At 33.6% G+C, this 27,393-nt stretch overlaps 1 protein-coding gene across 1 annotated transcript; it reads left to right on the forward strand.

Moving 5' to 3' along the window:
- Window positions 1-13,122: 13,122 nt before the first annotated feature.
- Window positions 13,123-15,280, forward strand: LOC122292178. Its single transcript, XM_043100409.1, has 2 exons — window positions 13,123-14,794; window positions 14,889-15,280. The coding sequence occupies exons 1-2, from the start codon at window positions 13,123-13,125 to the stop codon at window positions 15,278-15,280; spliced, it is 2,064 nt and encodes a 687-aa protein (XP_042956343.1).
- Window positions 15,281-27,393: the final 12,113 nt, after the last annotated feature.

Consider the following 27,393-nt stretch of genomic DNA (forward strand, 5'->3'; position numbering starts at 1 on the left):
CACCGTCTAACATATCGGTGGATGGGGATTCTAATGGAGGGATGCGTGGTTGTTGAAGAAGGCCGGAAAACAACAGATCAGAACATCTAGGTACTATAACCAGAAAACTAAAAAAATAAAAAATAAAAAACAAAACACCTTATAAACAGCGACTGGATAGGCTGAGGGGGGGAGGAGGCAAAGCTCAAGCCCCCCTGGGTGGGGATGCTTTGATAGCTGGCAGAGACGTAAACAGGTATAAGGAAGCGAAAGAGAGAAGCAAAAGAGACATAGAGTAAGAACAAAGCAGTTTCAAGGAGAGGTGATTCACTTTCACATATAATAATTTAGGAAAATGCTTTGTCTTGATTAGATGTTTCATACTGTTGCCGAGGCATTACTTGTTGGGTTTCCATTAGATGCTTGAGGATTTGCTTCTCCACTATGAAATAAATTGAAGACATGTTGGAATGAGTTGTGTAATCGGGCATATATTCCATCATGGAAGAACTCAAAAATCTGTTGGAATGAGTTGTGTAATCGGGCGTACATTCCATCATGGAAGAACTCAAAAATCTGTTGACGCAAGTGGTATAATACCCATATGGATATTATGAGTAGGAATGTGCAAAATGGAAGTAAAATGAACAACCAATAAGTTGGAAAGAGTATCAATAGTAGTAGGGCACAAGTTAGGACACCCGAAACATAAATAATGGCCCCAATGACATGAAGGTAGCTTGTGTTTGAAACATGGGTTATCACTTCTGCTGCAACCACGTAAACCAATAATATTGGAATAAAAACCATCATGATTATAACGTCGATCATATTCAATGGAGAATTGGATGAGTACTTCACTTGTAGAAGCTTAAGCAGCACCTCAACTTGCTTGTTGATAATTTGTATGAATATGGCGGTGTAATCATAACCAATCCTATCTTGATCTCTTGCACTACTAAACAAATAAAAGATAAAAATGAAAAATTTAGTAATGTCAATAATGAATTTCAGTAGTTTCTTTTCAAGAAGAAATGGTATTTTAAATGAAATAAATAAAAGAGATAAAAATAATACTACAAATATGAATTCAATATCCAGGTTACAACTTTTAAATCAAGCATAGATGTATGTGGTTGCCAAGTTGCGGTCAGCCAATGAAACCAATCCTTTGAGGCCCATAGCCTTGTCCTGTCCATATATGCTTGTATATAGAAAAAGTCAAGAATTTATATAAAAAGATGGATGGGGTTGTTTTAGTTTTTCTTTTTTTTTTTTTTTCTTTTTTGTTTTTTGTTTTTTTTTTGTTTTTTGTTTTTGGGCTTCAGCAAAACTTTAGTACGGGAAATATTGAAAATAATTACTAAGATACATGATCTCATAGTTTATTTTTTCAAAACTTCTCATCTCATATCATATAATTATTATAATTTTCTTAAATTTTTATGCAAAACAAAATAAAAAATTTAACTTTTTTAAATTTCAATACAAAAATGATATTGAGGTGTTTGATTTTGAATGTCATAGATATTATATCTAAAGTAAGGATATGACAAATATTTCTGAAAAAAAAAATATTAAATATCTTCTCTTAACCAAAAGTATGCGTATAGAGATGTCTCAAAAGAAACTGAATAGAGATTTCAATTGGAAACAAAGCCGTGTACAGTACTGTATGCAATCTCTAATTAAAATAGGAACAATAAACATCCAATGCCAGAGGGAACAACATTTGCAGGAACCCAAGCTATGTTGGTAACACTAGGCTTTTAAAATCATCATGAAAATTTAGTACGAAATGATGAGAGAAGAAATTTGGAGTGAGAACTAACCCGACTGGATTGTTGGAGTTGCTGCTACGAGCCATTTGCTCCAAGTCCTAGACTCTCTCTCTCTCTCTGTGTTGTGTCTCGATTAAATTGATATGGAGAATCTCTTTCCTACTTGCTATTTATAGAGTTCTTACCTGTTCGGACCTTCTTTGAAGTTTACAATATTTATTTATAAAGCCTTTCCTTTTCTAAGAAAGTAATTTAAATTTTTAGTTTTGCTAGTTACAGTAAGGATGTGCAAAAGAGAGATGGAGAAATAAATAAAATAAATTTATTAAAGGGCCGGTTGCACGCGGTTTCCACCAGGCGCTTTTTCTCAAATTTTACCTATGAGACGGGCGTATTAAACGGCTTCCCCGAACTTTTGAATAACTAGACGGGAGTATTATACTTTTATTGGTCAAAGTCTTATCTATCATCACATCCCTGTATCTGATACTAACAACAAGCTTCTTCATCAGAATTTGGTTTGCATCTTTTGTCTTTTGGGCCTTTGCCTAAACCAGGCCCAAAACCTAGACTACCGTCACTGCACCAATCAATTGTATCTTATATCACACATATTAATTGTAACAATTATGGTGTTCTCTCCTCAGTTAAATTTAGTGCTCTCTCTAATCTTTGAAAAAAAAAATGTTAACAGCACTTCAAAAAAATCCACAAAAAAAATTTAATTCTTCAAATGTCAGTTATTGATATATTAAATATTTTAAAATTTAAATTTTAAAAAAATTGATAAAATGAATTTTATATGTAAAATTATAAGTACATATAACATTACTCTATAAAAGAATATAGTTAATTTATTGAGCTTTCGGTGAAATATACAACTTAGCAGAGAAAAAAGAAAAAGACAAATCAGGCCAGAGAAGAGGCAGCACTACCCCCATTTTCTTAAGTAATTTCCAAGGTGTCGAAATCCCATTGTGATGGGCGTATTAAACGGCTACTTCTATCCATTCGTTCGTGAGAAATAATACCGGCCGAGTCAGAAGAAGAGACCCACAAAAGAATATAAACTTTAACGTATGAATACATTAATAAGGCGCGACAAGGACAGTTACCCATGCATTTTTGTCAAATCATACAGACAAAAGTCGTGGAATCATTGTTATGATCGTGTTAGAAAATTTAAACAAAATACAAGTATAAAAATTGTAACTATTTGAAAAGCGAAATCGTTAATGACGGTGGGACTTGAAAACTTAAAAGTACTTAAGTCTCAAACCCATATATATCATATTACCATTAGATTAACATAAGACAGGATTAAGCAGTATATATGGAAAGATATCATGAAGACATATTGTAACAAAACGTTATACTTTACCTAGCATATATTAGAGATAGATATAAGAGAGAATAGTAAACTTATCTCGATCAAAGTGTTAAGATAAAATATAATTAATTAAATATACATCGTTTAATCAATTTAAATTTTTAAAAAAAGTTTTAATTATCATAATAAGGAGTAGGACGGTAGGAGTTCTGAATTTAAAATCTGATTCTAAACTTTATTCTAATTAATCAAATATTTTATATGTTAGACTTATGTATTATAAGTGAGAGAAAATGTTAAAAGATAAAATATAAATAATTAGTTATAGGGAGTAAAACTCTTTCTATTAGGTTAATCTTTTGACATATGTAATAATTTAAAGCAGAGGAAAAGAGTTTGAAAATTAATAATAAAAGTGGAAGTGGTTGAGATTATTATGATGAGGAGGGTAGATGAGGCATTGAGGCTGATGTGATGCTGGGCATCGTTTAATGTATCCGGACTTGTGAGTTTGTCTAGACGGGCCGAATTAAACGACTACTTCCCGCATTCTTGATTTTAATACGGGAACCTGGAAAATGCTTCCAAATTAGGGACCCACGGCAATTTCTTGCCGATATTTAAATAAAGAAAAAAGAAAAGCTATCAAAACTTGCATGTTTTATAAGACCACGAACTATTCGGCTCTTGCCGTTTTATTCGCCTTACTAATCGATTGTTCTCCTCTTGCCCAATGCACGTGTGACATATATATTTGTATATTAAAAGGTGTCAGAATCGAATGAGCTGTCTTGCCACTGAGTATTGAAGACGATCGAGACTTCGTGTCCTAAATTCTAATAAGGGGCTAAAACAGCGATGTTCATGAGCCTTGCCAAGTGAAAGGCCTAACCCACCAAAAATGTTAAGCCTATAGATCGCAGCCCAATTAACAAGATGAAAGCCCTTCGTTAACCGATCTCCTTTACCAAACCCCGCCCCACTCACCTCCCCCTCCCAAAAAAAATTATCTTGTAAATGTTAATTTACAAACACAAAGAGGATATAAAATTGGTAAATAGTTGAATGTATCCCGGCCAATACCAGAAAAGAAGAAGGAGCTTTTTGAGGTACTACTCCGCAACTTGACAGAAAATACGATGGGCAGGCACGTATGGATGCTTGTGCTAGTTTGTATATGTGGTTGCTATTTTTACACAAGCAATTTTATTTGTAAGTTGTATGGCAGAAGTTATAAGCCCATTTATGTAGAGGTGCTAATCGTCACCCTCAAACACACACAAACACAATTAATTTATGTAATTGAAAAATATGGAACAGAAATACAATTGTTCTACGTACCAAGCAGAGGCAATTTCTTCTTGTTCTTCTTATTTTTTATTTTTTATTTTATGTGGGGGACAATAGTGACGGGAAGATTCAAACCCCAGATGCCATTTGGGTCACAGGCCAAGGAGATGTGAGTTCACTTTTCATGCTTTGTATTTAATCAAATGTTTGATACTACGCTCCTTCCTACCGTTTGAGTTGCCACTAATACTCGAGAGTTTGCTTCTACGCTATTTAATAGATTGAAAATTCAATGGAATTATTGTGTAGTGTTATGAATATGGTGGTGTAATCAATCGGTTCTTGCTCGCTTGTAGTACAGCCAAAAAATATATTTTGCTTAAATGGAATTTTGAGTCCGTAGTACTCCTCACCATGAATATCGCCACTTTCATTTTATGAAATTAATGAATTGTAAAGAGATAATCTCTATGTGAATAAATATGCCACATTGAAACTTGTTTGTGCATTTCATTCTCTTTCAGTCGTTGCATTTGACCCCTAAAAAATTATTGCCGAGATTTGTTTGAGAAATAAATACGGATTCATGATGAGGTACGTACTAGAGACACTGAACCCAGGCACTGAAAACATCATAATTTGTCCACTATCTGCAATCTATAATTAACAATAAACAAGAACAGTATTTGTAGGAACATTAGCTACGTTAATTAATAAGTTACAAACAGTACTAGGCTTTGCAAATCATCAGGAGAATTTGGTATGACATGTTAAGACTTGATCAACTAGACTGGTAGGGCTTATATATGGCCAGAGGCAAGAAATTTCGAATATGCCAAGTACCTCAGAGCCCAGAACGGCCAAATACAATCAAAATTAACACCGATCCTTTGAGATAGATGGACGTAAACATTAAGCGCAATTGGTTGGCCATGAATCGGAGGCGAGGAATCAAGTACTTAGTACTAGTTTTCTTTTGCCTTTCATCTTTTTCTGAGCAACTCACGCAGCACGGTTTTCATTTTATAGACCAAAAAGAAACTGAGACTTGGGAAAGTATAGGGGAGAGAGATCTGAGAGTAGCGAGTCTGAAGAGGGAGTACAAGTACTGGTACTGGATCGTGGTAATCGAGACATACAAACCCAAGCATCCATCAACGATCTCGTGCAAATACTATAGTTGTACTCAATTCAGCACCATGTGGGGAAACAATTAAGAAGATGAGAAAGTATCTTCTTTTTGTACGTACTTGACACCTTTAGCGATGAAAGTGGTTCTGCTTGTTTTGAGGGACCTGCAAAGACTATAAAGAGCATTTTACTTATGTATAATACAAAAAATATAAATTATTTAAAGAATTGTTCATGAAATAATTTGTTCCGATTATGTAAAAGAACGTAAAAAATATAAATTACTACAGTAATTCATTACATATTGTGGGTACTCTTCATCCTTCATACATTTTTATTTATTTATTATTTATACTTCATTTACTCCCTTATTTCCTTTTACTTTTACATTCCAATATAAATTCTTTTTATTGTCCATCATTTAAAACACCTCTCTTTTATTTTATTTCTCTAAAAAATATCTTGAAAATATTGTTTATCCAATTTTTTCATATTTTGATTTTATTTTTAATTTTTATTTGGCTTATATATTTTTATTTTGTGTGTATATGACTAAATGATATTACATTGTATATAATAATATATTACAAATATAAAAAAATATATGAATATTATAAATTTATTGGTATCAGATAAATTTTTAAGAGAATAAAATAATATTATTTAAATTATATAAAAAAATAGACAAATTCATGTATGTCATATTATAAAAGTTTGTATGTAAAATAGAAAAAATAAAATTTGAAGATATATTTTAAAAAAGAAGATAAAAAAAATGATTGTCAAGAGTACTTCCAATGGATTCTTTATCATATCCTTAAAAATATATTATTAAAATTTATTTTTTTATTTTATATATTAATTTTTATAATATACTATATATCAGTTTATCTATTTTTTTATATTATTTAAATATTATACTTTTTAATATTTTTTCCCCAATATAAAATCAATAACAGGAAAGAAAAATTAATTTAAAATGTTTACAATAATAAATAGTTTTTTTCACATCTAATGAATTCTTATTAAAATGAAATATAAAATTTATTGAAAAGTACTTTTAAAATAATTTTTTATATTTAAAAAAAAAATTATATTACAAGCATCCGTTGGAATGCTTGATCAAAAGCTCTTCTATCAAAGTGATTTTCTGCAGATGCACTCGGAAAGTAAGGTAACAGTAAGATAGGCGACACATATGGCGCACTTTTCGGGGAGAAACCACTTGAATCTTTTTAGAAAAAAAGTTAGTGATTTCGTTCGGAGTTTCGCCCCTTTTTTTATTTTTATTTTTTTTATTTAAGTTTAGCTTTTACGAATAAGAAAATATTATTTAATAATATTATAATTTAAAAAAAAAATTAAAAAATGATGTAAAAAATATAATAACAAAAAATAATTATTTTGTCCTATGAGCCCCCAGCGGTGGGTGGGTCTACACCTACCCGTCTTTTAATGCATTTGTTTCCGAAATTATTAGAAGATGAGAAAGTATCTTCTTTTTGTAGTACTTGACAAATTTATTGATGAAAGTGGTACAGCTTGTTTTGAAGCTGCAACCTGAGACTATACGATGGAAAGCAGTACTAGTATGAAAGTGATTTACTGCACATGCAGTCGAAATGTGAGGGGATACTAAGGTAGGCCACACATATGGCTAGGGATGTGAATCTGGACCAAATTTTTTCCGGTTTGGTTCAGAAATTTAGATTTGGGTGAATCCTGACAGTTATCCGTCTGGATTACACTCGTGCGGTTGTTATAAACTCGGATTCAGTTTTATAACTCGGTAATCCGTAACCGTGTTATACACTCGCTGATTTATTTATTTTTGTTGACACCGTTTCTCTTACATTTCACTTCTTCTCAACTCTCTCGAATGAATCCTTACTCTTCAGTCTTCTCTCAATGCTCATCTCTTAACCCTAGCCATGGCGATTGCGATTGCGATTGTGATTACAAATCTTTGGTTGGAACCTAATTGGTTGAGTTGGGATAAGGGATGAAGTGAAGTTGTTACAGTCATGGTTAGAATAGAAGGAAATGACTTAGTTCAGTAAAAGAATAAAATGTAGTGCTTTAAATCCTTGAAACGGTGTCATGTTGTAATAGCCATTAAATAATGTAGTTTTTTTTTAATTAAGTTGTGGGTTTTGAATTGCAAACTTCTAGTGAGTTAAACGGTCAGTTTGGTCTTTTTATTATCAGTGAAGAGAGCATGAATACTCAGTGCAAGAGGAAGAAAGGGGAATTGATCATTCTGGAACCTCTGAAGAACCTGTTTGTTTTCCTAGAGGTTGGGGGTGCCTCGAATAGTACCCTATGTAATTATAGCATATGATGAGTATTCGAAGTTAGTTTTCATTTTCATTTCTATTGATTTATATTTTTCCATTACAAGTCAGCACACGAGAATCAGATTCATAACAAAATGATTTGTATAGAATTAGGGGTGTAATCGGTCTAGTTCAATCTTATTTTAGACTAAATTTAAGATCAAACTGGTATGTACCAGTTTTGTATTTTTCAAAATCAATTACGCAATGGTTACTCTCTTAAACCGGTACTCTGGTTTTACCCGTTTCTAGTCCGTTTCGGTCTAATTTTTCAGTTTTAATGTACTATATTATATATTAGTATATTATAGTATATAATACTTTAGTGATAATATATTATAGTATATTATGATATATATTATAATTATATTATAGACTATAATGATATATTATAATATATAATATAGTGATATGTTCTAGTATATTATAATATATAGTGATATAGTATGAGTATAACTATCAATGTGCACTATATAATATTAGTATAATTATTAATATAATAAACAAAATAATATAAGATTTTAAAATTTAATATTATATTAATTAGTAATTTATTATATAATACAAAACTATTTTATATATAATTATATATTATATATAAAAATTATATACAATAGAAAAAATTTAAAAAAATTATATATATATGAACTGGTCCGGTCCGGTTTTAGAAAAAAAAAAATTAGAACTGAATCGATTTTGACCGATTTTAAAAAAAATAAAATTCGTACTGGCCGGACTGAACTAAATTTGGATCAGATCAGTCCGGTTCACCGGTTTTTTTTTTTACTTCCCTATATGAAATTGAGTATAAATGTGATCGTGTAGGTGTTCCCGATTATGGGTCAGGTCATCTAAAGACCCACGGCGTGGAGTTATTAAAGTCTCGAAAGGTATTTTTGGTTGTCATGAAAGGGGTTGGAAACTTGTACAACTTGCTTGGAAGCATGGTCGTTAATGGTTCACAAATGGTGATAGAACATGATGAATTGGGAGAGCCCTAGCTCCTCTCTGACCAAAAAATGCACCAACATATAATATAATGTTAATTTTATTTATTTATTTATTTTATGACAGTGTGATTTATTTAAAAGAAAAGTTAAGCTACGACTATTTGACTCTTAAATTTGATTAATAAAAATAATGTTATACACCACATATTTATCTTATTTTTATTCTATTATATAAATATATTCTAAAAATAAATAAAGAGGAAGAAGGACAAAAAAGATGGCAAAAATCATGGACATTAATGACGCATGCAATAGAAAATACGGTGCTTCACATCCATTCGGGTAAATTAAAATATATATATATATATATGCACGCACAGAAATAATGGATTCGTATATATATATATGATAACCCGAACCATGCCAACACAAAAATCATAATTTGCATGCATGACTACTGCAAAATAATAATAAACAATAATAACACAAAAATCAAAATTTGCGTGCATGACTTTAATTGGTATATATCCAGATTCGACGTTGCTCCCTATATATATATGTATAGGGTGAAACGAGGCTAGTGTCCTTGAGAATGATAATTATATTATATAAGAGGAGAATGTGGATCGCAGAGAATCTTCACTGATGTTTGGTGGATTCTTCGTGGCCATTTGTGGGGAGGAAAGTACAGACAGTGGAGAGACCGCGATTGCGAGAGAGCTGATGATCTACATGAAATTGTGAGAGCCAAGATCAGTGCATTAATGCCACGGAGGTAATGTCACGTTATTCATTTATATTTACAACTATAATATTATACCTCTCTATGCTCAGATCATCGGTCTTAATTGATAAGAATATTGTTTGCTTGTCTTTGGTTGTTGCTTCGTATTCGGTGTCTTCACTAATGGTACTGTACGTTCGTTGTGTTTTAGATTTTGTTTCCAGGTAGCAATCGTAATTAACATGTAAGAGTCGTATTAGATTCACTGTTTGGACCTTTAGACATGTTTGGACACTAGAATTCTGATCACCATTCTCAAAATTTCATAATTTCATTCACAAACAATATCATATTCAAACATTAAACACTTTTTATTTTCAATTTTTTTTATCTAATCATTATTATTTAAGCATAAATAACAATACAACTTTAACAAATTTCAAAACAAAATTCATATTAAAAGAATATTTCTAAACAATTTTTTAACGTTATAATATTTTTATTTAACTTTTTCACTTGTCTCTTCCATAACTCAATAAAATATTTTTACTTAAACTATTTTATTATTATTTACAAAATTATGAAATACTACAAATGTTTGGACATTCATGCCCTAAGTCTCTCGTCAAATAAGGGGGGTATATTGTCTATAATTTATTTAGTTGGCCCCTTTTTATCATCAAGCTTTTGGTTTCCAATAAATATTTTATTCTATTGTATTTAATTTGAAGAAAATCATAAATTTAATATTATATTATTTATTTTAAACTTTATAATTATCTCAATGAGATTATATATTTATTGAGAAACTCACATTTGAATGGATAGCTAATTACACATATGTAATTCATATGTTACTTAATACCTTAATTTTAATGGAAAAAAATCTATTTATCATCTTAATTTTTATCATTTCATAATATGACATTAGTGATAGATTCACTAATGAAATATAATAAATAATTCATATATAACTCTTTTCCAAGTTTAGCCTCATTTTTTTCAATTACAACATATGAAAAGTTTGCATGTATAATTTTTCCAATATTAATATATTATTGGAAGAATGAAATATCGAATATTTTTTCTTTCTTATATTTTTACTCGCTTATTTATTTATTTATTTATTTATTATATCACTTTGATGATGGTATTCCATAAAATTTTCAATCAAACAATTTATTTAGACAAAGTATTTAGTCTCTCTAAACTCTTGACTTCGTCCCAATTCTTGGTTATATGAATTTTGGGTCTGAGTCCTGTAGCTTATTTGTGCAAAAATAATATTAGATACAATCATGAAATATATTAGAGCCGCACAATTATTTTAAAAAGAAAAGTCTAGTTGCAAGTATACTTGTGCATTAATATGTGCACTAATTTATTTTGATTGGTCAAAAAGTAGATTTTATTGAAAACAGTGTTAATTTAAATTTTAAGTATGAAAGAATCAATATTGGTAAGCAGATTAGTACGCGATTTTGCTTGTATGTAGCAAAACTCTTTTAAAAAATAGTAGTATCTACTACTAAAAAGTTAATTTTTTATCATATAAAATTAGTATTTACTCTATTTTTTTTTTAGGGATTATGCAGCGCTTGCCACAATTATAAATATTATTTCTCTTTGTGCATTTAAATGAACAACCATCTATTTTTATTGGTAGAAATAAAAACAAAACTAATATTTCTTTTACCTTCAATTTAATTTGTGGCTAATTTCGGTAGAATATGTAATTAGCAAGGTGGCCGAATCTTTTGGTGAGGTGAATATTCTTCGATCCTAGCTTGAAGAGTACCCCATGATACTCATAAGGCTGGAATCTATAATCTAATGGGAAAGTCCAACATTACTAGTCGTTAAAGATTAATTAATTATAGATTTGGGTGTGAAAATCTAAGATGGAAAAAGCCTAATTATAAGTACTACTTGGATTCCAAGGAGAGTACATGCATGCCGCCTGTACGTACCTCTAAGCGCCCAAAGTATACATGCGTAATAGTTATAATGTCTATATACTTTTTATAATTATAACAATAAATATTAAACTTAATCGGGGTCTAACAGGTTGGAATTGCATGCCAATTCAAGTGGTTTCTCTCCCCATAAATTCGTCATATATTTGTGTGGCATATCTTTGGTCATAAGTGGAGTACTCCAACTGCTGGGAGAGAGAGAGAGAGAGAGAGAGAGAGAGAGAGAGAGAGAGAGAGAGAGAGAGAGAGAGAGAGAGTAAAAAGTAAAAACCACATCAGATAGTTCAAAGATAGTACTAACATTAATTAGGCCGGACAAAGTAGTATTGTTCTTTTGTTAAAAAAAAATGTATACCAAGAAAATAAGGACCTAGCTACACGAACCAATGAATTAACAGAAGAAATCAACCGATAAGTGTAAATCTATTTTTTTTTATTTTTCTTTCTTCTTTTCTTTTAATAATTTCTTTTATATATCTTTAAATATTTTTTTAAAATAATAAAAACAAATACCAACTTACTAATATTCACTTCCTTAACTATTAAGTTAAAAAATAAAAAATACAATCAATCCCTTTTATAGTTTAACTCAAGGTTTTAAAAACCGTTCCGTTCCGGCCGGAATGACCGGAATTTTTCGTGCCGGAACAGTGACCGGAACTGGATAGGTGTCGATCTATTCCGTTCCGGGTCAAATTCCGGCCGTTCCGGTCAAATTCCGGCCGTTCCGGTCAATTCCGGCCGGAATTCCGGTATTCCGGCCGGAATAGTAATTCCGGTCTAAAAAAAAAAAAATTCTCTTGTAAATAAGTTGAAAAATAATAAATAAAATTGTACTTTTAGAATTCAAATACCTCTTTCCGTACACTAAAAGTATTGTTACTTTTAATAATCTGTCTATTCTTTAATTTTTTTCCTTTATTTTTGTGTCGTAACTCAAGTTTATGATTTTTTTCAATATATATTCATTTTATAAATCTTTAATTCTTCTATATATATACACATATACATATCACACACTTACATATATATGTATTTATTTTATTAATTGTTAGTTTATATATACATATAAATATTTATATATAATATATAATTAATCCCGAAACGGTACACCGAAACGTACCGATACCGAAATATTCCGTTCCAGTGTCTCGACCGGAATGGTCTCCGAAACGGATTTCAAAACTTTGGTTTAACTAGCATTTTTCAAAAAATAATTATTTTCTTTTGAAACATCGGAAGGTGAGACTCTTGCGACCGCCAGAAGAGAGAAGAATTTCGATCTGCTTCACCAGCTTCCATTTCGAGTGCCAGAGAACTTCACAAGGCAACGTAGATTTCCCATAACTTGGTATCTCTCTCTCTATCCAAGAGTTTATATATGTATGTGTATATATATATATGTATATTCATGATGATAATTAATCTTATATATGTTGCCTTTACTCGATTGAGTGTTTGCGGCCATGAAGGTATATCATGATCATGAAGAGATGATTTGTTCTCTATCTTGTTCATGATAATAGATTTCCTTTTATGTAATTTCTTGTTTAAATCAATTTAATATATCTCGATAATTTCTTATTAGTTTTATATGATTCTTTATTATAGGATAAAAATTAAACATGGTTCGACCAAAAGATCCGTTTTGGAAGTATGCAGTGGATTTGAAAAATTGTCATTTTTCCTGTAAATTTTGTCATGGTCAGTTTCATGGAGGTATTTCTAGAATTAAATGGCATTTATCTGGCCGTAAGGGCCACGATATTAAAGTTTGTGAACGAGTGCCACGAGATATTCAGTTAGCAGTGCAACAAGTACTTGATTCTTACAATAAGATCAAAGATAGACAAGTTGAGAATGAAAATTACTCAAGTCCTTCATCGTCTGGTGGCCCAAATCTATGCATGGAAAATCATAATAGTTTGATGGGTGAAAATAATAATAACGTTAGAGAGGGTGATCATAATCTTTCCACTTCGTGGCCATCACGTGCGCCAAATGCACACAACGAAAAGCGTCAAGTACTGGATAAACAATTGGCCAGGTTCTTCTTCTCATTTGGCATTCGTCCTAAGGCCATTGTCTCTCCCATCTTTGAGGACTTTGTAAAGAGTATTGTTGAATACGGGCCTGGTTATCAACTACCAAGTCCTTTTACTCTCGCGAAGGAATTGATGTTAGATGTCAAAGTAGAAGCTGAAGAATATGTTGAAAATTTTATAAACGATTCAGTTCAAGCAGGTTGTACCATGATGGTCAACACTTGGCGAGATTATGATGAGTTCGATGAAAATTTTATCAACCGTGTTGATATCTTTGCTTATTCGCAAAGAGGCGCTGTATGCTTGATGTCATGTAACTATGGGTCAAGCAAAAGTCTTCAAGAAGCAATATTTTCTACAATTGAGTTATTTGGCCCCAGCCACGTTGTACAGCTTATATGCTATGATCATGAATATCGTGGTCGTCTTAATGGAGACTTCTTCACAACTATGAAAATGGTTTCTAAGAAACAATATCCTTGGATTTGCGTGAATCGTTGTGTTGTTGATGTGATCGAAAGCTTCTTTTCTGAAATGGCAGGGAACCTGCATTCTCTAATCGAACTAGTAAGATTGATATTTTCATATACTTATCATCATTCCCATGTGTTATTCAGAAGGGGGAAGAAAAGACCAAAAGAATACTTTGCATCCATTTTTTTTATGCTTAAATCAATTTTGGAAGTTGAAGATGAACTGCAAGCCTTGCAATTTTCTATGATTATATCGTCGAGTGATCAGATGAAGTTGCTTGATGAGCAAGAGGTAGCGAAACATTCAAGATGTGCAAAGCTTATTGATTATATTATTCACCGTAATGAATTTTGGAGTCGAGTGAAAGCAGTGGCACAAGTGTGGTTTATAGTATTTCAGACTCGATGCCTAGTTGATCGCGAGGACTCAACTATAGGATACTTATATGAAATGATAGAAAGGCTAAAAGATGGAATTGAGAAAAGCCGTGAGTATGATTGCTTCCTTTATGATTTTACATGGGAAATATTCAGTGATATGCGAAGGGAGATTATTTATCCAATACATGCAGCTGCTGCCTTTCTAGATCCAGCTTATATGTGCAGTGATAATTTTAAGGAAAATATTGAAATGATAGATGGTATAAACTATATGTTCGAAAACATGGTTGAGTTAGATGAAAAGGAAGCCTTCACGAAGGAAGTACAACAGTACCGAATGAAAATGCCAAAGTTATTCACCACTCATGCCATCACAATGCTAAAAACGTGCCATCCTCGTGAGTTAATAATTTATGTTTTTCTTTTTCTTTTTAATATTTTTAGTAAATTCTTATGATATTTTGGTTTCTTAATTCTTTTTGGATTGTGTAGGAATATGGTGGGACTTTTGTGGAAAGCATATCCCGGTATTAAGAAAATATGCAATTCGAATATTGAGCCAACCTTGTAGCAATTCATTTTGTAGGCGTTATCAAGTGCCGCACAGTACTCATGATTGGAAAGAAGATGGGTCGGCAAAGGTGAATACAATAATCATGAGCAGGAATTCTAAATCACTAGAATTAGAGCCGATCATTCTTGATAAACTTGGTGAAGATCACAATGATTTTAAGGGCACAGAGGAGCTAGTTGATGAATGCTACATTGCTTTTTTACACCAATTGACTGATGACGCTTTTGTCGATCGCGTGATAGAAGATCGGGATCTTTCATGGCTGGATAACTTTGAGATATATACTTTCTTATTTTTATTAACTAATTAAAATTCAATTGCTTTTCTATTTGGGATGTAAGTTTTATAAATTTAGGATGAAAACGTAATATTGTTATGGACATGATTCGAAGCTCCTTCGACTATATGATCACCTACAAGTAAAGCGAAACAGGTCTCGGAGGTTTGTGGGAACCTCTCTGATGCCTAATTCAATATAGTATGACTATTTCCTTAGTGTCAAAAAGTTGGCTTCATGGTCATACCTGGGCGATATAAGCTCCTAATATCTTCAGTTTGACGTGATTAAATCCTTCATTTGAATTTCAAGTTACAAGATATTCAATTTTTACTTTCTAAGGATAACAAAATGACAACCACTCTCCCTAGGTTTCTGGGATGGCTATTCTCTTTTGTGAATCAGTACGTGTATGACATCGGGTTCAAGGTTCATGGGCCAGACTATTGTCTGGGCCCATGATGTGGCCCAACACTAGGCTGAGGGGGCCGGGGGAGAAAGGATTAAAGCCATTCCACGTAAAATCCAAAAAAAAAAAAAAAAAATAGGAAGAAAATAGGGCGTTTTGTTAAAACATAAATATAAATAATTATAAACTTCATCTATTTTCATAAGATTAAATTTTTGGAATAAATATATATATTTTTTTAAAAAATTTGGGATAAATAATTATTTTACATTATCAGACTGATGAGTCAATCCCATACATGAGGGGAGACAATTGATGAGTTTGCGGTTATATAATTGACTACCAAGTGTGGAGTTTTCTACCTGATGTTTACTTAAATTATTTCTTCTTTTTTTTTTTTTCAACTTCAATTTCCCTTGACTTCAAAATAAATAAATAAACTTTAATTTCCCTTTTTCTTCATCTTAGATATTTAAGAAAGTGTATTGCTTTTTGTCACTAATTAAATACAATCTCCAGCGACGTTCTTCATTTCAATTAACTACACAGTCACAATATTCTTTATTCTATTATTGGCTAATTGTATATTCAAATTTCGAAACTGCTCTTTATTTATTTATCTACTCAGTCTTCTACATTATTTATTTAATAAAAATTATTTTGTTATTTCTTTCCAATAATTAATTTTTAATGCTCGTGTTGTCTAAATTAGGGGTACTTCTCTAAACTAACTTAAAAAAGGTTACAAACTTTTACACAATCATGTTTTAAATTAGAGTTTTATTACATATAAGCAAAGTTGCGTACTAATCTGCATATCAATACTGATTCCTTCATACTTAAAATTTAAATTAGCACTTTTTTTAATAAAATCTACTTTATGACCAATCACAATAAATTGATACACATATTAATACACAATTATACTTACAACTAAATTTTTTCTTTAAATTAGGTAGGGGTACTTCTCTAAACTAACTTAAAAAAGTGGCATCATTTTATAAAATGGCAGGGCTCCCAGCGGGTCGGGAGGGAATCAAGTTTTTACACCCGCCAATTAGGTGCTGCCACATAGGCGTCTCGCCAAAGTGTGTGTTGCACCCACATATAGGTGATGAAAGCAATTTATTTCTCTCCTTCCCCTTCCCCATTTGTAGTGAATCAACGTCCTTGCACCTAACACACCCAGATCTCGCCCCCAGAAAAAGCAGCTATCTGATCTTACCCCCCCAAAAAATCGCCATCTCCCTCGAGAACCCAAATAGATCACAGAGAGAGAACTCATATGATCTCGCTATCGTGCCATCTGGAAAGAAAGACTAAACACTTTTTCATCAAGAGATTATATCACACAAGAAAAACATGAATCTCAACTTGGGATACGGATTTCCTTTCACAACCTTCAAAGGGATTAGCACAAGAAAAACTTGCGACCAACGTGCACGTAATCCTACCTCATTTTGACTTTCTACTCTCCCTTGACCCTTCAGAACCCTCGTTACCTTCATTGTGGTGATTTGCCTACAATGTATTGTTGGCATCTTGACCAAGTCCATCATATACAAATCCTAGCCCTTGTGTCGCTCATGAGTTGAGCTTAGGAGGTTGGGGCTTTGAATGATTGTGCTGACAATCTCTACAATCTCTACTTTAAATTGTGTTTAGAAGGGACTAGCTACACAAATGGAAGGGGAGAGGAAGGGGGTTCTGATAATTCCTACATGTGGGTGTAGGTGTTTAAGCCTACACCTCCTACGTGGCCAATGTTTATTAGTTGGTGTAAAAATCACATTTCTACCCGATCGGTTTTGAGTTTTTCTCTATATAAATATACCTTCATTTTAAACTATGATTATAAAAAGGGTTGTCATGTAATGTGTATCATTACCCTTCAAGCTTTTGTAGGAGCACTTTCCAAACATTAATATTTTTTATAACATTTTTCTTCACAATGAAATACGTTCTCAGCAGTTATATATATATATATATATATACATATACATATATATATATATATATATATATATATATATATATATATATTTTAAACGGTAATATTTTTTCAAAAAAAAAATATTTTAAACGGCTATATTTTTTCAACGATCATAATCACATCTTTTGTTATGCATTTTGTCTGATGTATCTATGGGGCCAAAGGTGGAGATTATCATCCCTTATCCACAAGCATGTTCCTAACAAATCCATGCTTCTTCTAGTGATTTGCAGTTTCCAAAATTTAAGAGTGCAAAATCTTGCAACTTATATCATCAACCATGCATTAAAAATTGCAGAGTCTAACATGAATTTTGAATCTAAATACCATTGGCCAACGTCCTACATACATTGTGATAAACCTATAAGAAGAGTCAACGGCAATTATCATTATGACTTGACAAGGTGATGCAATAGAAGGGGAACGTGCGTACGTTACCCAGTGTAACCGTCACCACGTCCCCACTCAAAAGATTGAAATTCCCGCTTCTTGATTCTTTGTAATTGAAAACGGCAAGACAAAGCAACAAATGGACTAATGGGGTAGTCCATGGGTCTAGTAAATGGGCTAGCAAGGTAGCCTAGAGGTCCAGGATCCAATTTGGATCACTCATAGCTCAGGATATTTACGAACATTTTTTAGGAAAGTTAACGCGAGTGTAAGGAAGTTTAAAGCTAATGAATTCTCCACGTTTACATACGAAGAGAATTAGTAGGGTAATTTGAAGGTCTAATATTGGCCTGACCCAAATCAGGGACTAAAAGCCCACAACTACATGCTATTCTTGAATAACAAATATTTGAATAAACTACTTGGCCTCCTTGTTACTAGGGTCGATAAGCCATGGTATGCCAATTAGATCAGTCTAATTATTTAGGGATAAACCTCAAGGTTAGATACTGTGTGAAAGTAATCTAATTACAATATTGATCCAATTAACCTCTACGCCTATATATATGAGTAACAGGTAACTCTTAATCTACTTTGATCATATACTTGAGCTATTATATATTACTTATCATTGACTTAGGCATCGAAGTAGCTGTAAGTATCTAGTACCATCCATCTTTGACTTGCAGGTTGGTGAACACATTCGGTAGTGGGACACATATGTCCTTCACACTATATATAATTAACTTGGCATTATAAATATGCTTAGACTCCTGACTCATGAGTGTGCATTTCAACATGAAATACATTGCCAAATCAAATAACATACTTTCATTGGAAGACATCAGTAAAAGTAACACTTCTCAAAGAAGCATAATTGTGTCTTAGCAATATTCATTCACTAATTAAACATTCAGAATTTAAGTGACAGTGGTATTCATCAAGAAGGCATCTCATCAAACACTGCGTATACACGGTGTGGCAAATTAGAGTCCCTATCATTCTCAACAAACTTGGTGAAGATTATGATGCCTTTAAGGATATTCATCATGAGGCCAATTCAGATGATGATAAGCATTACGAACGTATATTAATGTCTATGACCAAAAGTTATGTTGATCGCGTGATAAATGACCCAAGTTGTTCTTGGTTATATGAAGTTGGGACCTATATATATAGCTGATTTGGGCATTCAAAAGAACAATTATCTATTTTTATTTGTAGAAATAAAAACAAAAGTACTGATATTTCTTTAATTTTTCCTTATATTTCAGAAAAATACTAGTGTGCTTCTAAATGTTTAAAACATATTTAAAAAATTAAAGATTGAACTAGCGGTCATGCTCAGCAGTAAGAGCTGAGCAGCACCGTCCTATATTTAATTGGCTAATTATACGAGAATAAATTATTTGTAGCTAAATTTTGTAGAGTATGTAATTAGCAAGGTGAGCAAATCTTAATTTGATGATCAGGTCAATATTTTTCTTCCTAGCTTGAAAAGAACCACCTACGCCAAACGGGTTCTATTGTGAAAGTTCAACATTACTATAGCGCGTTACAGTCAATTACTTAATATAAATTAAATTTGGGTATGAAAATGTAACAAACCTCTTGTTGTTCATAGGAAAATAAGCTCTTTTCGAGGAGAGCACCTCTAGGTAGAATTTAGAAATTGAGAGGGAAATGAAGGAAATTAGGTTTTGCATTACTTTTTAGATCAAACCTACAGACTTGGCGGCACCTCCTATAAGGTCACCATCCTTACACTCAAAAATGTAAATGGGCCATAGGCCAATAATTGGACTGGACTAGGAAATAAAGCTGACTTACAAAACATCAAGTAAAAGACACAGACTCAAAATAACATAGTTTCGGGCCTAACATGGACCCTTAATTCCTCAAATCAGTTGGACTTTAAACGACCCATGTCAAAGGCCCAGCCCGGCTCAAAGGACCTAACAAGTACATTGACCATTGACTGAAGCTTCTCTCTTTAGTTTTGCGCAACACTTCATCCCAGACTTAGGTTTCGAACCCAACAAGTCCTTCTTCTGCCGCCGCTCCCCTCCATCTTCAATAATCCTCCACAAACTGCCTCTAGAGTTCCCGGCTGGGTTGTTACACTCCATTCCCCATTAAAAAACCTTGCCCTCAAGGTGAAGGAAATCCTCTTTGAGCTTCGAATACACCTCCCATGTTGCATCTGCAGTGTCTTGGCCGTGCCACTTCACGAGGAGTTCCGCCCTTGCTCGGTTCCCCACTTTCACCATACGCCTACTGATCACCTCCTCAGGTTCAGAACTGGGCACACCATGAGCATCCACTGGAGGTAGCGACGGAATGGCCACGACATTAGAGCCAATCTTGCACTTTAGTTGTAAGACGTGAAAGGTGGGGTGTATGCGTGAAGATGGAGGAAGATCCAGTGTATAAGCCACGGTTCCCACTTTTTTCTACACTCGATACGGCCCAAAGTACCTCAGCGCCAGTTTCAGATCCCTTCGGTGGGACACCGATGATTGGCGATATGGTTGCAGCTGGAGGTATACCAAATCTCTTTTTTCAAATTGTTGTTCCCTTTCTCCTAAGATCTGCATATTTTTTTCATTCTATTTTGAGCATGTTGTAAAATTTGTTTAAGGAAACTAAGTATACAGTCTCTGTTGCATAAAACTTGATCTACTGTTTCCATGCGTGATGTGCTAGGAATGTAATCCACCACACGGGGTGGGGGGTACCCATAGAGAGCCTCATAGGGCATAACCGTAGTTGACAGATGCTGAGTGGAATTGTACCACCCTCAGCCAGGGGAATCCACACTGACCAGTCCTTCAGTCAATCTCCCGTGAAGCACCGCAAGTAATTCTCCACTATCTTGTTGACAACCTCAGACTGTCCATCAGTTTGAGGATGATATGATGTGCTCATGGCCATCTGAACTCCCTGTAACTTAACTATTTATTGCCAAAATTGACTTGTGAAAGTAGTATCCCTATCGGACACTATGGACTGGGGCATCCTGTGTAACTTGAAAATATTTTTCATAAATGAATCTGCCACTGTCTTGGCTGTATATGGGTGTTTTAAAGGTATAAAATGACCATATTTAGTTAAACGGTCAACCACCACCCACAAAATGTTGTAGCCTTGAGAGTTGGGAAAGCCCTCAATAAAATTCATGAAAATTAAATTTGAAAATTTTGAAAGATGATTGATTGTCATCTTTTACATGTGCATGCCTTGATTAAAGGGTTGAACTTTGAAAATATTAAAGATGATTGATTGTCATCTTTTACATGTGCATGCCTTGATTAAAGGGTTGAACTTTAAAAATATTAAAGATGATTGATTGTCATCTTTCACATGTGCATGTTTTATTTGAATATTTTCAAAAGTGATTGATACTTTTTTAGACTTATACAAAAGGTAGATGATTTTGTTTGAATTTTTTGAAAAGTAAAGTGTGCTCCTTTTGTCATATACAAAAAGTAAAAGATTAGGTTTGAATTTTTTGAAAAAGAAAGTGTGCTCCTTTTGTCATATGCAAAAAGTAAAAGATTAGGTTTGAATTTTTTGAAAATGAAAGTGTGCTCCTTTTGTCATATGTCAAAAGTAAAAGATTAGATTTGATTTTTTTTTAAAAAGTGAATGATGTTGTCTTTGACATGTGAATCTTTTTAAATTTGAATATGAAGTCTCATATGCCTATAAATAGATCATTTGAGAGCTTCACATTCACAACATCCAGAGCATACAACATTCATTCAGAGCTTTCATTCTCTCTTCTCTAAGCATTGAGTCTTAATCCTTGTTCATTTTGAGAGATATAGTTTGCACTGTATTGTTCTTATTTCACTCATTGAGGAGTGTTTTCTGATAACCTACCCACTATCAGCTTTTGTATCAGAAAAATGGTGTGTATAACCCTTTTGTAAGTGCATATAGAAAGCACCTACACCCTGAGTTTGCTTCTCTCTTACCCTTACTCTTTATATTTATTGTTATTTCATATTTTGTTTATATTTTATATTATATATTTGATTTATAATTGTTATTTTTTAATACAACTCAATTCATCCCCCCTCTTGTGTTAGTCATCCGGACAACACTGGTGTAGGTGCTGTTGCAGCTGCAGGTTACCCATTTCATCCAGTGGTGGGGCTCCCTCAAATGGTTCGGCTCTAGAGCTGCTGCTAGGGCTCCTTTCCTGCATCTCAACAGTGAGGATGGCCAGTTGTTGGAAAATGGCCTCATTTTGTTTTTTTAGGGTAGCCATGTCATTGTCCACATTAGAGAACCTAGCATCAGTAGACTTTTTCATCTCTTGGTATTGCACATCTGTGGATTTTTTTTATTTCTTGATATTGAGCATCTGCATCTTTTTTTAGGGCATTTAGCCCATCTTGTAGTTGATTTAGTCTAGTTCCTTTAGCCATCTTTTTCATAGGACGTGTCTCTGGATACCACTTGTAACAAACCTCTTGTTGTTTACAGGAAAATAAGCTCTTTTCGAGGAGAGCAGCTCCAAGTAGAATTTAGAGAGAGAGAGAGATGAAGGAAATTAGGTTTTGCATTACTTTTTAGATCAAACCTACAGACATGACGGCGCCTCCTATAAGGTCACCATCCTTACACTTAGAAATGTAAACAGGCCATGGGCCACTAACTTGACTAGACTAGGAAATAAAGTTGACTTACAAAACATCAAGTAAAAGACACAGACTCAACATAACATAGTTTCAGGCCTAACATGGACCCTTAATTCCTCAAATTAGTTGGACTCTAAACGACCCATGTCAAAGGCCCAGCTTGGCTCAATTCACTTATCCTAACAAGTGCATTGACCATTGACCGAAGCTTCTCTCTTCAGTTCTGCACAGCACTTCATCCCAGACTTAGGTTTCGAACTCAACAAGTCCTTCTTCTGCCGCCGCTCCCTTCCATCTTCAATGATCCTCCACATGTTGCCTCTTGAGTTCCCGACCGGGTTGTTACAGAAAATATAAGATGGATAAGTACTACTCGATCCATGGAGCTGGGCACACTTGCCAGTACCTCTAAGCTCCCAAAATATGCAAACCATGTGTAATAATTGTAATGTCTATATATTTTTTAATAACACAATAAATTAATATTATAGAAACTTAATTGTGGCCCAACAGGTTTGAGATGCATGCCAATTCAGGTGGTTTCTCTCCGAGAAAATGCAACATATGTGTAGTTCATCCGACCCAACCCAACCCGAGAGACAGTGTTCCTACCCGACCCAAAATCAGCTAATTCCGAAAAGGGAAATTTCCAATTTCCACCGTTACCCGATTAACCAAGTCTGAATTTGATTAAGACGGAAGCGGCTATTCCAACCTCAAGCATAATTAAATAATTTAATAAATAATAAAGAACACTCTCCACGAAAAATAGTTGAGACTCGAGTGGATCTTTTACCGGGTCAATAAAAGGAAAGCGATAGTTACCAAAGATTTTCAGGATCGGAAGCTCTTTGGGTCCAAGAGACTCGATCGTCTCCGGTAGAACCTATATGTATGGATTTTCCAAAAATGAGAAAGCGATTGGAGGGAGATAGTTGTGCTGTATCATGGGTTGCTGACTTCGAATGAGACTAGTTCAGCTAAAGGCATCAGAGACTTTCACATAAAGAAGGCACTCAACTCGATATTTTTTAAGAGAAGCACATCGCCATGGAAGACCCATACTTTGTCGCGACATCTAAAATAGAGCGAGACAGGACATCGAAGAGGGAAAAGATTGAAAAGTAAGTGAGGGATAGAGCTAAGAGCCTAAGAGTCCACCTTTTTGCCTTTTCTGCTACTTTTTCAATTTTTAATATCCAATTTTGCATAAAAGAAACTACAATCATGCTAGTTGATTTCTCTTAGGTTAAATTTTTTTTTTCTTCTATTCGATTAATGAAGCCAATTCGGCTAACTGGTAATTACCTGAACCGACTCGGTATCAAATGGTTAGAAAACGGAATTACCTGTTTCCGACCACTTTGTTTCGGGTCGGTTAAAATCTGATGGGTCGAGTCGAAACTATCGGGTCGGGTTGGGTGACTGGGTTAAGTGTACACCCCTTTGTGTGGCCTATCTTACTATTCCCTCACTTTTCGACTGCATGTGCAGTAAATCACTTTCATACTAGTGTTGCTTTCGATCTTACATTCTCAGGTTGCAGTTTCAAAACAAGCTATACCGCCAGGGGTAGAACGAGTTATAAGGTTGTTTTTATAAATTTTAAAAAATTTTATAACGTATGATTATTCGTGCAAAAAATATATATTATTTATATTTACACATACCACACATTTTGTCAATCACCCTCGCCTCCCACCCAAACACCAAATTCTAATTTCGCCCCTATACCGTTTTCATCAATAAATATGCCAAGTACTACAAAAAGAAGATACTTCCTCATCTTCTTAATAATTTCAGAAACAAATGAAAAAGAATTTAAGTACCGTTTTAAGAAAAATACGTTGCTATATGTATTCATGTTAGCGAATTCCCTGGACGAAACCCATACCATGATATCAGAATAGACTACGCATATATATAACACAGGATTAAGTAGTGTTGCATGATAAATATATTGACAACATTGAAGTATGAAGCAAAATCTCTATGCAGCCCTTTGTGAACATGATATACCCTATATGATTAAGGATGGATTAGTGTTTGTTCATGGCTCTCATAGTCTTTGACCAAACCGACGGCACCGTCTTCGACACCGAAGCAGAATTAGGTATGGTTGCTGAAAGTATGACATCGAAAGAAGATGCATTTTCTTGCAAAAATCGAGATGGGCATTTTGAGATTGTAGATCTCATCATTGAATGATGTGTTCTGTTTTGCCAGGTGCTGTCTACCTTCTTTACCCCTAATTTTCAATTATATAGTGCCAATGAGTGCATCTAATGCAGCACTTTTAATTGATAGAGTAATGTTAAATATAGTTTTAGAATATGTAAATTCTAAATATTCTTTTTAAAAAATTATGACTCACCATTTAAAAATTAGTTTTTATTTATTTATGCAGATTTCATATTTACCCACTTTTTTGAGGGAGTATGCAAGACTTATTGTATAAAACATTTCACTTACTATAATGCTCAAGTTCCTATTCTTCTTTTTGAAATACTTGTTTTTCTTAATCCATTTTATTTTGTGTATGGTGCGGGGAGCCAAGAAAGCAACAAGAAAGATAATATATTGATTTGAACAATTTAAAAAGACTAATATATATACAACATTTCTACCAAGCAAATTAAGGCCATTTCTTTTTCTCTCTCTTTTTCACTTGGGCAATGGAACGAACTCAGGATGCTTATTTTGGCCACTGGCCAAGTAGGGTGATTCAATTTCTCATACAACAATTTATGAAAATGCTTTGCGTTGAACAAACGTTTCATATTGCTACTAGAGCACTACTTGTTGTGTTTCTACTAAATGCCTGAGGGGTTGCTTCTCCGCTATGAAATAGATTGAAAGATCTGTTGGGATGAGTTGTGTAATCGGCCATATATTCCATCACGAAGGAACTCTAAAATTTGTTGACATGAGCAGTGTAATATCTATATAGATATTATGAATAGGAATGCACAACATGGAAGTAAAATGAACAACCACATGGTTGGAAAGTGTAACACACCCCAACCGTTTGATGAAATAAGTAGATAATGGCTCACTTCAGTGGGAGCATCAAAGAAGAAGAAAATAGGAGAGGACATTTGAAAAAAAAAGTCCTATAATATTCCAGAATGCCATTACAATTCTATGCCTATACTATTAGGCGACCATAACATAAAGTAAGCAATAGAGGCCATGGGCCAATTCTAAAACAAACATAAATAACAACATTCCAAAGCAAATAAAACATATGTCCAAGAGCAAAACAAACTAGGCCACAAGGAACAAGCTCTCGGGCCATCTAAAACAACATACTGAATCTTATAAAACAAGGACAACGCATTGTACATGAAGCCCATCACTTCCCACCAATCTTTGGAGTTTGTGATAGAAAGAGAATCAATAGTAGCACGACACAAGTTAGGACACCCGAAACGTAAATAATGGGTACAATCCGGCCATGACGGTAGCGGGTGTTTGGAACATGAGTTATCACTTCCGCTGCAGCTATATAAAGAAATGATATTGGAATGAAAAGCACCATGATTATAACATAGGCCACGGCCAACGGAGAATCGGATGAGTACATCAGCGGTAGAAACTTAATCTGCACGTCAATCAGCTTGTCGATAACTTTTATGAATATGGCAATGTAATCATCATAACCAATCTCATTTTGCTCTCTTGCACTACAAAACAAATGAAAGAGTAAAATGAAAAATTGAATAAATCTTATTTAAAATGAAATGAGTAAAAGAGATGCTGATGATAATAATAATAATAATAATAATATTACAAATACAGGCTCATTAATATCCAGGTTTCAACTTTTAAATCAAGCAGATATTATGTGGTCGTCAAGTTTGGTCAGCCCACGAGTGAAACCAACCCTTGGAGGTCCATAGCCCCCTCTCCATACATGCAGCTTGTGATAGAAAAAGTCAAGAATTTACATGAAAAGATGGGTGGTGTTGTTTTAGTTCTTCCTTTTTCAAGCCTTGTGGAGTACTAACGTACCTCAGATATACATGCACAGCCTGTAATAGAAGAAGTCAAGAATTTACATGAAAAGATGGGTGGTGTTGTTTTAGTTTTTCTTTTTTTTCTTTTTTCAAGCCTTGTGGAGTACTAACGTACCTCAAGAATTTACATGAAAAGATGGCCGGTGGTGTTGTTTTAGGTTTTCTTTTTTCAAAATTTCAAGCCTTCATGTGGAATACTAATGTACCTCAGATATACATGGAGCTTGTAATAGAGAAGGTCAAGAATTTACATGAAAAAATGGCCGGTGGTGTCGTTTTAGGTTTTCTTTTTTCAAAATTTCAAGCCTTCATGTGGAGTACTAACGTAGCTCAGATATACATGGAGCTTGTAATAGAGAAGGTCAAGAATTTACATGAAAAGATGGCCGGTGGTGTCGTTTTAGGTTTTCTTTTTTCAAGCCTTGTGGAGTACTAACGTACCTCAAGAATTTACATGAAAAGATGGCCGGTGGTGTGGTTTTAGGTTTTCTTCTTTCAAAATTTCAAGCCTTCATGTGGAGTACTAACGTACCTCAGATATACATGGAGCTTGTAATATTAGAGAAGGTCAAGAATTTACATGAAAAGATGGCCAGTGGAGTTGTTTTAGTTTTTCTTTTTTCAGTCCTTGTGGAGTACAACGTACCTCAGATATACATGCAGCTTGTAGTAGCAAAAGTCAAGAA

This window comes from Carya illinoinensis, chromosome 13 (assembly GCF_018687715.1).
Source record: "Carya illinoinensis cultivar Pawnee chromosome 13, C.illinoinensisPawnee_v1, whole genome shotgun sequence".
In the NCBI taxonomy this organism is placed as follows: domain Eukaryota; kingdom Viridiplantae; phylum Streptophyta; class Magnoliopsida; order Fagales; family Juglandaceae; genus Carya; species Carya illinoinensis.